The sequence below is a fragment of the Symphalangus syndactylus genome, chromosome 6, assembly GCF_028878055.3.
Source record: "Symphalangus syndactylus isolate Jambi chromosome 6, NHGRI_mSymSyn1-v2.1_pri, whole genome shotgun sequence".
Taxonomy (NCBI): Eukaryota; Metazoa; Chordata; class Mammalia; order Primates; family Hylobatidae; genus Symphalangus; species Symphalangus syndactylus.
Window position 1 is genome coordinate 93547700 of NC_072428.2, and position 14595 is coordinate 93562294.

General features: G+C 38.1%; 1 protein-coding gene across 2 annotated transcripts in view; it reads right to left on the reverse strand.

Moving 5' to 3' along the window:
- The window catches only part of RELN (reelin), a 533709-nt gene that overhangs the window by 38719 nt on the left and 480395 nt on the right, over nucleotides 1-14595 (reverse strand). For both annotated transcript variants that reach the window (XM_055283529.2, XM_055283528.2), the window contains exons 47-51: nucleotides 13672-13812; nucleotides 12255-12432; nucleotides 9906-10099; nucleotides 5762-6018; nucleotides 1418-1572 (exon numbers count right to left, since the gene is read on the reverse strand). In XM_055283529.2, the coding sequence (XP_055139504.1) occupies nucleotides 1418-1572; nucleotides 5762-6018; nucleotides 9906-10099; nucleotides 12255-12432; nucleotides 13672-13812 (925 nt within the window). The remainder of the gene's footprint in view (nucleotides 1-1417; nucleotides 1573-5761; nucleotides 6019-9905; nucleotides 10100-12254; nucleotides 12433-13671; nucleotides 13813-14595) is intronic.

Below are 14595 nucleotides of genomic sequence, written 5' to 3' on the forward strand. Positions count from 1 at the left end.
ACTGGCTAGTCATATGCAGAAAACTGAAACTGGACCGCTTCCTTACACCTTATTCAAAAATTAACTCAAGATGGATTAAAGACTTAAATGTTAAGACCTAAAACCATAAAAACCCTAGAAGAAAACCCCGGCAATACCATTCAGGACATAAGCATGGGCAAAGACTTCATGACTAAAACACCAAAAGCAATGGCAACAAAAGCCAAAATAGACCAATGGGATCTAATTAAACTAAAGAGCTTCTGCACAGCAAAAGAAACTATTAGAGTGAATAGGCAAACTACAGAATGGGAGAAAAATTTGCAATCTATCCATCTGACAAAGGGCTAATATCCAGAATCTACAAAGACCTTAAAGAAATTTACAAGAAAAAAAAACCATCAAAAAGTGGGAGAAGGATATGAACAGACACTTCTCAAAAGAAGACATTTATGTGGCCAACAAACATGAAAAAATGCTCATCATCACTGGTCATTAGAGAAATGCAAATCAAAACCACATTGAGATACCATCTCACACCAGTTAGAATGGCGATCATTAAAAAGTCAGCAAAAAACAGATGCTAGAGAGGCTATGGAGAAATAGGAATGCTTTTACACTGTTGGTGGGAGTGTAAAGTAGTGCAACCATTGTGGAAGACAGTGTGGCAATTCCTCAAGGATCTAGAACTAGAAATACCATTTGACCCAGCCATCCTATTAATGGGTATATACCCAAAGGATTATAAATCATGCTGCTATAAAGACACATGCACACGTATGTTTACTGTGGCACTGTTCACAATAGCAAAGACTTGGAACCAACCCAAATGCCCATCAATGTTAGACTGGATAAAGAAAATGTGGCACATATATACCATGGAATACTATGCAACCATAAAAAAGATGAGTTCATGTCCTTTGCAGGGACATGGATGAAGCTGGAAACCATCATTCTCAGCAAACTAACACAAAAACAGAAAACCAAACACCACATGTTCTCACTCATAGGTGGGAGTTGAACAATGAGAACACATCGCCACAGGGAGGGGAACATCACACACTGGGGCCTGTTGGGGAGTGGGGGAGGGATAGCATTAGGAGAAATACCTAATGTAGATGACGGTTTGATGGGTGCAGCAAACCACCATGCCACATGTATACCTATGTAACAAACTTGCATGTTCTGCACATGTATCCCAAAACTTACAGTATAATAAAAAAGATTAAAAAAAGTTTGAACTTGAAATAGTTCAGAAATAAAATACTTTTAATCATTAAGCAATATATAAAGTTGTATATTAGTTTAATAGTAAATTTTACTTTTCAAAGTATATACTAAGTCAATGAAATATTAGATCATCTTTTCTCTGATATTTTTGATTTGTTATATTGTTAATGTATGGTTGTTTATTTAATCAAAGATCATAACATTTCACCTTGAATTGCATAATCCAGCCTTCAGTGGGAGTCAGGTCATGGGTCACTGCATACACCTCTCGTCCATCATGACTGCCACAGAGCATCACACCGTCAGGGGAGTCACAGAATCTTTCTACTGTACAATCATCATGGAATAGCCAGTGCTCATTCACTTAAAACAAAAAACAAAATTTTATGACAAATTTGTGACAAAAATACTTGAAGCAAATTTTCACTTTAAGCAAGACATAGAATTACTTTAAGCAGAAACTGCTCATATTATATACACTCTATAGACAAAACACTAATGTAAATACATTGTTTCAGGAACATAAATACTAGGAGGATTGAGATATATGCCCTTTGTCTTATATTAGTTCACACACAACCATAGATATTAGTCTACACATGAAAAAAAGTATATTGTACATATTGTAAATGAAAATCGAAAGGAAATAACTATTTTTTGGCAGATATTTAACTTTTTAGGTAGCATATAAAGAAGTAGAGATAATTTTTTTTAATTTTAAAAATTTTATTTACAGTGTCTTGTTTATTAGGAAAGAATCATGAAGAAACACAATTGCACTGGGATGGTCTTTTTTTTTGTTTATTTTGTTTTATACAGGATAGGGAAGAGAGTTAACTACTTCTACTCAAATTCTTAAAGTATTATCTGGGTAACTAAAAATCTTGTAATGAATTTTTTATAGCTTTATCAAGATAATAACTGATATACAAAAATTACACACATTTAAAATATACATCTTGGCTGGGTATGGTGGCTCATGCCTGTAATCCCAGCACATTGAAAGGCTGAAGTGGGAGGATCGCTTGAGGCCAGCCTGGGCAACATAGTGAGATCCTGACTGTTAAAAAAAATTAGCTGGAGTGGTGGTGCTTGCCCATAGTCTCAGCTACTCAGGAGGCTGCTGGAGTCCAGGAGTTCAGGGCTGTAGTGATTTGTGATTTTGCCACTGCACTCCAGCCTGGGCAGCAGAGTGAGACCCTGTCTCTAAAAAATTTGTTTTAAAAAATGAAATATACATTTGATGACTTCGGAAATATGCACAACCCACGATACTATCACCACAAGCAGGGCACCAAATCGATCCATCACTTCCAAAAATTTCCTTGTATTCTTTTGTGTGTGTGGTTTTTATTTTTTGTTGGGGGGGTTGCTGTTTAGAACACCTAAGGAGACATATCCTCTTAACATATTTTCAGTGCACAATATCATCCTGTCAACCATAGACACTATGTCGTACAGCAGATCTCTAGAACTTATTTCTTTTGCATGACAGAAACTTTATAGCTCCTGAAAAAGTATTCCTCATTTCCCCTTTCTCCAGATCCTGGCAACCACCCTATTTAATTAGATAAACAAATGATTTTTGAGTTTAAGAAATGAGTTTATAACAAACTTGTTATAAAGGCTAATTTTAAGTCCTATAATGTGAAGCCATGTTTAATTTGGCCAAAAGTAAAATAAAATCTTATTAAAGAGATTATTTAAGAAATTAGGATTCAAAGATAATACTGTTATAAATTTACCTTGGTAATGTTCTTAATATTTGATTATTTAGGTATGGATATTCAAGTATTCTGGATAGATATTTCTTTTAATAAGTCTTGACTCCTCTTCTAAACCTGATTAACAGTTAACACTTTGAGGAAATGTACTCAGCAAAATACGACTGAAGGAATAGATTTGGAGGAGTCTAAAGAAAACCTAAGTAGTAAGATTATGAGTTGATTAATGCAGAGTACATCTTATGTGTTGATCCTCTCTCTCTTTTTCTGTTAACCCCTTCCTCCGCAACCTCACAGTTCCTTTTCTCTTCTGGAAGAGGTGATTTTACATTAATTTTGTCCTAGAAAAGTTAGAAAATAAACATATCCATAATATATGTTGCATCTCATTCACAATATGCTTTGATTTTATAGGTCCAATTCTTTTCTAAAAGTTTTCTGGCTAGTCCCAGCATTTCCAGGGAAGCTGAACAGGTGCAGCTGGAGGCTTGGAGCCACTATGGAAGCAGCACAGTTGATGCCTCAGAGGATCCAGAGAAAAGACCAAATAACTATAATTTAGCCTTCTCCCATATTGCGTCTTTTTGATTTTGTCTGAGCATATATGCCTGCACAACAAGCAGCTTATCTCTGGAATTCAAATAGTGACTGCAATACCATTATCTGTTTTTTTACTGTGAGGGATTTGGAGCCACATTTAGTCCTACATCACAGATACACGACTCAAGAGTCAAAGTGCACAGAAATTTGAATTCCAGTAAGAATACTCTGAGTCAGTTTATTCTGGGGTACATACTTCATTTTATGCTAGAACTCTGCAATCCTGATGAAAGAGGGCTTGCATTGCTTAACTAACTCACCTGTCTCTCCTGCAGTATTAGAAACTACTTCTGGATGTGTACGTTACAGTTTCTAGGAACTCCATTTTTGCAAGACAGATAGGAGCCAGAAAATTTGTTCCTTCAATTGTATATTGCTAATTAAACATAAAATCAAATAAGCATTTTAGGTACTAGAATAACTAGTCTGTGCTTGCTTTTATTCATATGGAAGCAGTGTTTAAATTATTCTCTGATTGTAAACTCACTTATGTAAACCATTATACAGGAAAAAAAAATAAATGAGTAGTGAAGCAAAGTTCTGAACCAGATCTATGTAAGCAAATTTCAATAACCTTAGAATATAACACTTAGTAGTGGTGAGGGACATTTTCAGCTTTTTCTATTTACAAGTTTTTTTTTTTAAACAAGGGTGTTTCAAAGTAAATATTTGCTGTTACGTTATGCCACATGATATACTAATAAATGTATTAATGAAATTAACCTAAATATCCAGTATTATTATTGAGTATATAGCTACTAAAATTTTATATTCAAAGGTATCTAAGGACATGAGGAAATAAGGATTTAATTCTAAACAAAACGAAGCTATGAAATATATACAATTTAAGACTATAATTTTGTTAAAAATATGTTTATGTAAATGCACTACAGTTCTCTAAGAATATATGCCAAAATATTGACAATGGTTATCCCCTGGATGATTTTTATTTTCATCCTTCTGATTTTCTGTATTTTCTCAGTTTCACATTTTGAACATGTATACTTTTACAATAAAATATTAACTAAAATTAAAATTTTTTAAATTCCTCAAGTTTCAGTTTTTTTTCCAGGACATGCTGTTCTTCTGGAAGATTCTTATCAGTCTTATTATTATAAAAATGAACCAGACTGTCTTTTCCATGCAAGATGCTAGGGGCTGAGCTGGGTGTGACAGAGTTCCGCTGTCTGAATCAATACTGGCATAATAGTATATCGATCTTTACTGTTTAGATACATGTTAGTATAGGATATATAATGAATATCACTACTTTATCTGAAGACACCATGTTTCATGTAGTATAACAAATATGTAGCATGGCAAAGATACATACTTAATACAAGTCACCACTTTTTATAAAGATGACCAGAATAGTGTCATGAAATGAAAACAAGACATTAGAAATGAGAGAAGGATAGGCCGGGTGCAGTGGCTCATGCCTGTAATCTCAGCACTTTGGGAGGCCAAAGTGGGCAGATCACCTGAGGTTGGGAGTTCAAGACCAGCCTGGCCAACATGGTGAAACCCCATCTCTACTAAAATTACAAAATTAGCTGGGCATGGTGGTTCATGCCTGTAATCCCAGCTACTCTGGAGGCTGAGGCAGGAGAATTGCTTGCACCTGGGAGGCGGAGGTTGCAGTGAGCCGGGATTGTGCCATTGCACTCCAGCCTAGGCAACAAGAATGAAACTGTCTTAAAAAAAAAAAAGAGAGGAGTACAAAGAGGTCCTTCCTGCTTCACCAGTATCATTGAATACCCCTATAGGGAATGAAGGGTAACAAGCAAGACCTGGGACATGACCTAAGACAGGAAATGCCATTACAAATGTGTCTGCCCTGTAGCAAAACAAAATATTTGTCTTCAGATACTAAAACAAATGACTGGGAAATGTCATTTGTTGGGTAGAAGATTTGGGTAGAAATCTTTGGCTTTCTACCCAAAATAGAAAACAGGAAACACTGAAAATTTTCTAAGAAAAGAAAATCCTGTTAATAAAATTATAGATTGCTGTATATAAAAACACACTAGCTGGCTTGAATGAAAGAAAAGATTTAGCTAAAATGCCAACCAGGAAGGCTGAGAGGAACAAAAGGATGACACCCTTTTCAGTGTTTCTACACCACTGGAACATCTGAAAAGGTTCCACATTTTGCTCTTTTGAAAAGACCCAAATCCAAACCACTGCATTTCCACTGGGCTTTTTATTTAGCACTGTGCATAATTTACCTGAAGTCTTGTCTTCCATAAACATGTCAAAGGCGATCCTCCCGACAGGGCCAGCATCTGCAGGGGAGCGCTCGTGCTGGGGCACTGGGGCGCTGCTGAAAGTGTCCAGCATAACGGTCCTTTGGTCAGCAGAGCCTGAGATGAGGACATTGTCAATGGCCCAGTCGTTCTGATCCAGGCCATCATGTCTTGGCTGCCACCAGCGGAAACGAGTGGCAATCTCTTTAGCATCAGGAGGGAGAAGGATATTCACAAATCTATAGGAAAATGATGGGGGAGGGTGTGGGGAAGAACCCTTGTCAAATATGTCCTGTGAGTAAAAGATTTATGACCAGCCATAAGATACTGTATGTCACATGGTAGGTGAGGAAAGGACATAAGCTAAAATAATTTTCAAAAACCACGATTAACTGGCTTAATTTTATGAAGTCTCAGTAGTCACTAAATTGGGGGAAACAGAATGTGAACAGATTCAAGTATCCCGGAACTCCCAGTTGGTTCTGTCTGTGGGCAGGCTTTAGAGGGACTGCACAGTTTTCTGCATACCTGGTGGGTATCTGTAGGCCTAGAGTATATGCACTTTGGTAGACATAAGCCAGTGCTGACTTTTTTCTGTCACCTAGTGCTTGGCTTCTTCTGCTTCCTTCCCTGGCACCTTGTTTTCACTGTTTCCATGAGTGCTGGCAAGTGACTTGGGGTATGGACACTGGATTGTGGGAGGACATTTGAGCTCTCAGCCTGAGGATACCAGGTCCATTATCAGTTGTCTATGGTGCAGACACTGACTTTGTTTATATGCTTTGTTGAAAATATTTAAAATTGTACATATTCATAGAAAATGTCATGTGAGAACCATAGGCTAGCAAGCCCAGCATGTTATCTATCCCTGTCTCACTCACCAGGGACAGACATGGAAAAATGTGGCTCCATGCTCCAACAGGAAACTGAATTAGCTAGAAATAAGGTCTAAAATGCCCCTTAATCACAATTATACATGAAAACCCAGGAATATATCAACCTCTTGAATTTATATTCATAACTCATAAAATCTGTTGGGGAAGATAATGTCCTTAGATTTACCATGCTCCTCACAAAGCATCTTTTTTTTTTTTTTTTTTTGAGACAGAGACCTCACTCTGTTGCCCAGGCTGGAGTACAATGGTGCAATCTCAGCTCACTGCAACCTCTGCTTCCTGGGTTCATCAATTCTCCTGCCTCAGCCTCCCGAGTAGCTGGGATTACAGGCACGCATGCCAACACGCCTGGATAATTTTTGTATTTTTAGTAGAGACGGGGTTTCACCATGTTGGCCAGGTTGGTTTCGAACTCCTGACCTTGGGTGATCCACCCACCTCGGCCTCCCAAAGTGCTGGGATTACAGGCATGAGCCACCATGCCCAGCCAGTATCATCTTATTTTTTTAATCTATGCTAATCTACCTCCCTTTAACCTCAAGGGATGCCTCTTAGTGTTTGCAGAGCTCCAAGGCAAGACAACTAGTCCAAGTTCATCCCATGAAGCCCTTTAAACTGAGAGCTTCAGTGACAGTTTTAGTTCTTGTCTTTCACATTAAAGAGGTTTCATTATATTAATTTTGTTTATATAGTATCTCCTTGTTGATTTTATTTTTCCTTTTTTTTTTTTTTCTGTCTTCCTTGAGGTAGAGTGGCCAGAACAGTAGGTAGTATTCCAGATGGAGGCCAACCAAGATTCATTCACAGGTAGGATGCTTTTAGTTGGATTTATACAACTTGAATTTTAAATACTTTTTTTCTATTATGCCATCATTCTGTGCACCCTGTGGGCCATGATAGCTTAATGGATCTTAGTCTTACGGAAGAACAGTATAGACTAGAAAGTATGAATCTTAGACCCTCACCTGTGCGGGTACTGGCAGCTGGGAGACATCACCCTTTACGCAGAGTCTTTTCCAAAGTCTATTTCCTCATTCATGTCAATTTTGAAGCTCATTTGTCTTCCCTGCACCTTTTTTTTTTGGTATGCTTATCTTGTGAGATGTTCCTAAAATTTACCTCTATTGGTTTGGCATGTTTACATACTATCTGAAATCTGTCAGTTTCTGGAGGGATACACAATCACACTTCTTCACCCAGAGCAATGATCTTTTATTTCTATTTTTTCTTTCCTACTTCTAAATTAGTTTTTATTTTCTCTCATAAATGTTTGACCACATTTTAAAAATCTCTGGAATGGAAATTTACCTAAGGCTACTTGAAAGTCTAAATAAATTATGACCACTGTTCCTACCTCAGTCAATTTGTTTCCCCTTCAGAGAACTAAAGTAGATTAGACAGTTATGCTTTTACCCTATAGAAACATAACTCTCTTTTCCTTGCATGTTATGCTGCTTAAGTGTTCAGGAACTCATACTTGAGGTCTTTATAAATTCCTCCATCAAGACCAAGGAAACAGTTTACTTGGCTTGTCTGTTATCTCCTACTAAAGTTGAGCACAGGCTACTCTGTACCACTTAGCTTCTAGTTGGATTCCTTTACTGGCGTCCAACTTTAATGCAAGTGGAAGATTTAAAAGTTTTGCTTGTGGCAAAAACTGCTGGTATTTCCTCAATGGCCATTCTCCCTTTCTTCCTTCCCAATAGGAGTCTTTTTATCCAAGTGACTGGTTGCCCAGAATAAAGACAGCATGTCCAGCCTTCCTTGTATCTGGGTGTGGCTATGTGGCTAAACTCAATAGCTAATGGAATATGAAAGGAAGTATGTGCAGCTGTTAGGAAATGTCCTTGAAGAGAAAGCACACACTTATCGCCCCAACCTCCTTCCTATGGACTGTAAAGTTGGGGAACTAGTGGCCCTTTTGGACCATGGGATGGAAGTCACATGCTGAGTGGGGCAGAACAATAAGACAGGAGGAACCTGGGTCACTGGTGCTTGTGGAGCCACTATAGCAGTCCTGGAGTACTTTTTTTTGGGATGTAATTTACATAGGAGAAAGAGAAAAACTTAAGTTATTTTGTGTTTCTTGCCATTGACAGCTGAACCTATTCTTAACTGATATATTGAATTTAAATTATCATTTACAAGATTCTTTTTATTTTACTCAAATTTTAGCCCATATCTGGCTTGCCATGCATTAAAGGATTATCTATGTTTCCTTTTTTTTTTTTTTTTTTTTTTAAAGATGGGGTCTTACTCTGTCACCCAGGCTAGAGTGTGGTGCCACAATCATAGCTCACTGCAGCCTCAAACTCCTGAACTCAAGCAATCCTCCTGCCTCAGTCTCCTGAGTAGCTGGGACTACAGGCACATGCTACCACACCCAGTAATTTAAATTTTTTTTTTTTTTTTTGGTAAAATGTCTTGCCTTGCTGCCCAGGCTGGTCTTAAACTCCTAGCTTCAAGTGATCCTCCTGCCTTGGCTTCCCAAAGTGCTGGGATTACAGGTGTGAGCCACCATGCCCAGCATGTGTTTCCTTTCTAGGCTATATTTATTTCCTCTTCTCTTCAGCCTCCCCCTGGACCCTGCCTTTCTCTCTCTCTTTCTCATTCTTTCTGTCGTCTCTTTTCTTACCCTCTTCCTCCTCCTACTTTACTAAATATGCTATTTTCCTTCTTAACAACTCTTTGACATTTCTAATTGGTCATATTCATTGCTTTTGGCCCTTCAGTAATTTTTTTAAAATGACCCATATGTTGTGTTTATTCAAGGTTTTTAAACAAGGAGTTTAAAAATAATCTCTAGGCTTCTTAAAGATATTTACATTTTATTGTGTTTCTTTGCTTTCCAGTCCAAAATTCTCTGAAAATGGAGTGAACACTATATAAATAAATATTTATTTATTTTTCTGTTTCCATTTTCCCAAAGCATTGCTGAAATTAATTATAATATACTAGTTAATTTCTGTGGGTTTTTGCACTGGGTTCAGTCACCACTGGCATTGTGGTAGAATATTTAATCTTATTCTGGGATGTGAAAACTAGTTGTTCTTAAAATAAAAACCTAAACCAGCTATTTATCCAGCTCAGAAACCCTTCTTCATTTCAGTCTCAGAGGCATGCTCTACTGAGGCATAAGTCTGAGGTCCCCCTCAGTCTCCTGTGATTTGATTGCTGGTAGCAATCTCTGCTCAACGTACTCGTTATTAGATAGCAAATTGAATACAAACCCGGGCTTACTGTACTGGTCATAGAAAATCTCCATGAGCAGGTTCCAGGTAATGCCTCCATTGACAGAATATTCCAAGAGAACACCTTGGTTACGGTTGTTTGGTGTAATCAGGCACCCATACATGAAGTAAAATTGGATGAACTCAGCATTAGTGAGGTTTAGATCCACAGTGACTAATAATCGACTACAACCCTAAGAAAAAGAAATGAAAAAAAAACAACAACAGTGATAAAGAATCTCGATTGCAGATTATAGATTTTCTATGGATTTTTTTTTTTGAGACAGGGTCTTGCTCTGTCACCTAGGCTGGAGTGCAGTGGCACCATCACGGCTCACTGCAGCCTTGACCTCCTGGGTTCAAGTGATCCTCCCACCTCAGCCTCCCAAGTGGCTGGGACTACAGGTGCATGCCTCCATATCTAGCTAATTTTTTGTAGAGACAGGGTTTTGTCATGTTGTCCAGGCTGGTCTTAACTCCTGGGCTCAAATGATCTGCCTGCCTTGGCCTCCCAAAGTGCTGGTATTTCCATTCTTTTAATATTTATTTTGTGATACAAGCCACATAGTATTGTAGAACTGATTTTCTTACGCTCTTTCTTACTATGCTAGCTCTTAGTATTTTGCCTAGTACACAGTAGGTACCCAGCAAATGTTTGCTAAACTTTGAAATTTCAGCATTCAAGACTTATTTACAGAGAACAATGTATTCCAAGATGATTTTCTCTTTTTCCTTTTTTTAATATGAAAGTTTATTTGGGCCAAGGTTGAGTACTGCAGCCCAGGACACATTTCCAAGTTGCCTTGGCTGTTTTTTTTTCATAAGCAAGATGAGAGCTGGAACTAAGATAACTGTCCTTTATTTTTATTAAACTATCTCCAGTTATTTTCAGACACTGATTAGATTTTTTAAAATGAATCAACCACTAACAAGATAGCATGTTGAGATGACTATTTTATTATGATTATTATTATTTAATTTTTTGAGACTGGCTGGAGTGCAGTAGTGCAATCTCAGCTCACTGCAACCTCCATCTCCTGGGTTCAAGTGATTCTCTTGCCTCAGCCTCCTGAGAAGCTGGGACCACAGGTGTGTGCTACCACACCCGGCTAATTTTTGTATTTTTAATGGAGATGGGGTTTCACCATGTTGGCCAGGCTGGTCTTGAACTCCTGACCTCAGATGATCTTCCCACCTCAGCCTCCCAAACTGCTGGGATTACAGGCGTGAGCCACCGTGCCTGTAAATAGATGACATTTTAATATGAAATTTAAAAATAGCTACATCTGGAAATTTTATAATTATAGAGATAATCTCTAATTATTGTAATGTTTTAAATTTACACTTTAGCAGAATTTAATGGCATCTGTATTAATTTCTTAATGTTGATATATGGTTTTTTTTTAGTTGAACATATGTGAAAAACTCACTTTTAGTTCTAAGTGAGGAAAAGTATCCTGAACACTGCATTCTTTGTCAGTGTTGTTATAAAAAGCCTACATGCTATATGTCTTCTTGTTACTTGAGCTAAAATGTTGAATATAAATAATACACTTCACTGGCACAAATGTAAACTCTAAGGTAGGGCATGCTAAGGAAATAAACAGCTGGCAGAAAATTTGTTATTTGAAAACATTAATTTGTCTATCTAATCATGGTATAAAAGAAACTGTATTTTAAACAGAGTCGCCTTTGGCAGAAAAGTAGAGTGACTATAAAATTTCTCAAAGTTTCCAACCTTGCTGCTGTCACTCACAAGATAATATGCTACACATACAAATGTCTAGTAATTTCTAATAATTATTCTTTCCTGGATAATCTATAAAAATGATTCATTGTTGTTAATAAATTCAGGAACCATCACAGCTCATTTTCCAGATTTTTGGCTCCTTAAATCCAAAATCTGTTGCAAGCTCAGGAGTTGTCAATTAGAAGGGCTCCATGCAGATGGAAGATTGCACAAGTGCTCTTTTCCAAGACGAACATTCACTCACATTCTAATATGTACTTAAATATGCCCTGTGCTGACACTACCCTGAATAATTAAATAGTCTCAACTGATTTGTGGTAGAAAAATCCTGGGAATGATTAATATTTTCTGATTCCTTAGTATAAAGCATAGCATAAAGTTATACTATATTTATTTTCTAATTACTTGGTATAAAGTATAGTATACAGTTATCTTTATAGTATAAAGATTTGTATAAAGCTGCAAGTTCAGATCAGGGTTGTACCTTTAGGGTAACTAAGTCTGCATCTTGATTTGCCCATTAAACTTCAGAAGAGAGTCAACTATTTGGAAGGAATTTAAGAGGAGCAGAAATGAATAACCAGCAGCCAAACACTCACCCCACTGAAATGGAGAGCCATTCCCGACGCCACGGCTCCACACACTGTACTCAATTTCCCCCCGTTCACAGTCAGCCAGTTCTGACTGGATGGAGCTCGATTGAAGTTGTCTTTGAGTTGGGTTGGAAGAGAGGTCTCGGGGTCATCACAGTACAGGCCACCCCACTGTTCATCACAGCTGGGTGCAGAGCAGGAGAGAGGAAAAGTCAACATCAGACAAAGCCCCTGCAAGCTTGTTCTCAAATTAGTGAAGACTACTCTTTTCCTAGTCCAAGATGATGAAAAGTTACTGATTTTCAGAGAGCTTGCCAGAATACACCTGCTCTCCTTAACTGTGCTTTAGGTTACAAATAATCTATGAATTAACTAACTATAACATTTCCTAAGGTAGTGATTCAGGGTTATAGGTGGAGAGAAAGAAGCAACTTCAAAGAATCAACTAAAGGCCCATCTCTTATATCACACAGCTCTGAATGGCTGATAAACAATGGGAGCTGCCAAAGTAAACTGGTGGGTCCTTATAATTTACAAAATTAGTCCTTTTAACAGAGGGTTTGAGCCACTTAGGAATCCAAGGGGCCATGGTCCTAACAGCAGAAGTTACTTTGGGCAATAACTGTCACTTCTTACCAAAAGACTGACTTCCCTGTTTAGGGTGGAAGGGAATATGAATATAGGACTGGGAGGCTCAGGGGTCTCGAGGGTCGTCCTGGGTATGGGCTAAAATCATTAGCCAAAAAAAGACTTCCCAGGTGTATGGGGAAAGCATCTTCATTCATACTTCCCCATTAAACAGCATAATCTCAAAAATAAAGCATAGAGGCCCACATACCATGGGCCTCTATGCTTTACACACACACACACACACACACACACACACACACACACACCCCTTCATTTAAATTATTCCAAATATACTGAGGTTCTCTAAGAGTAATATAATAGGCCTGTCCATCAAATACCTCTGGTAAATTGACCAGACATCTACATACTTTCTTAGGCAAACAACATAGCAATATAAATTAAACAACGACAAGTGCATATCCTTACATATATTCAGACCTAAGTGAATATGTATTATGATGTATTAGTTTTGGTCAGAACTTACTGAACTCCTGAACCTTTTCTAATGTTATTTTCAAGGCTCAAGTGTATCACAGAAACACAGAAGGAAATAAAATAGTTAATTATAATTCATCCATCTCCTGACAAGATAGCTATTGTTCAGTTCCTAATCTCTAAGCAAGAATGAAGATACAGCATCCATCAACTTCACAGTTAGCTCAAGATCATATTTCAGAAAAAATGTGTAACTTAAGGAAGCATGGGAGTGATTCAAAAACCAGTTACAGAAAAATCTCCTAGATGGAATGTGAATCAGGAGCTTTCAACAGAAGGAAGAAAAAAATCGACTTACACGCAGTTTCCCTGGATGCATCTCCCATGGCCACTGCACATGTCTATGCAGCCATCCCCGATATAGACATTATCTATTGCCCATGTCTGCTGCTTGTCAAAAGGAGCTGGTTGATGCCAACGGAAACGAGTGGCTTGGGACCTTTGAAGAAGATGAGAATTTTAATGAAGGATGCTTGGAAAAGAAAATGTGTTCCAGTATGTTTGAACAAGTGCATGGAGAAATGTAACACAAAAGCATGTACATTCCTACTTCTTTTCTGAAAAGAACGTTCATTATTACAATATTCTTCTTTTCTTTTTTTGAGATGGAGTCTTGCTCTGTCACCCGGACTGGAATGCAGTGGCACCATCTCAGCTCACTGCAGCCTCCGCCTCCTGGGTTCAAGCAATTCTCATGCCTCAGCCTCCCGAGTAGCTGGGATTATAGGCGTGCACTACAACACCCAGTTAATTTTTGTATTTTAGTAGAGACAGGGTTTCACCATGTTGGCCAGGCTGGTCTTGAACTCCTGACTTAAAGTGATCTGCCCACCTCAGCCTCCCAAAGTGCTGGGATTACAGGCATGAGCCACTGTGCCTGGCCGGCCATTATTACAATATTCTATACAAAACGTCGTTTATAGTCAAACCAAACCAACCAACCAGTGATAGTTTGATCATACATTTTGGCCCAGTGATCTTTCTGAGTCTTGTAAAGAACAGACAGTCAGAAACAAAAACGAATCCTAAAACTGGAAGCCTCAGGGGAGCTGTGAGCCTTGGATTTCGTGTGGGAAGTACCATGGAGTGACACCAGAGCTGCTGCTAACTTGTAAGTGCAAAATCAGAAAAGATGACTATCCCTGAGCAGCCGCAACCCCTCTGCATTTGGCTTGGGAACAGAACATGGGCTGGATTTCAGCTTCCCACTTGCTCCCTAATT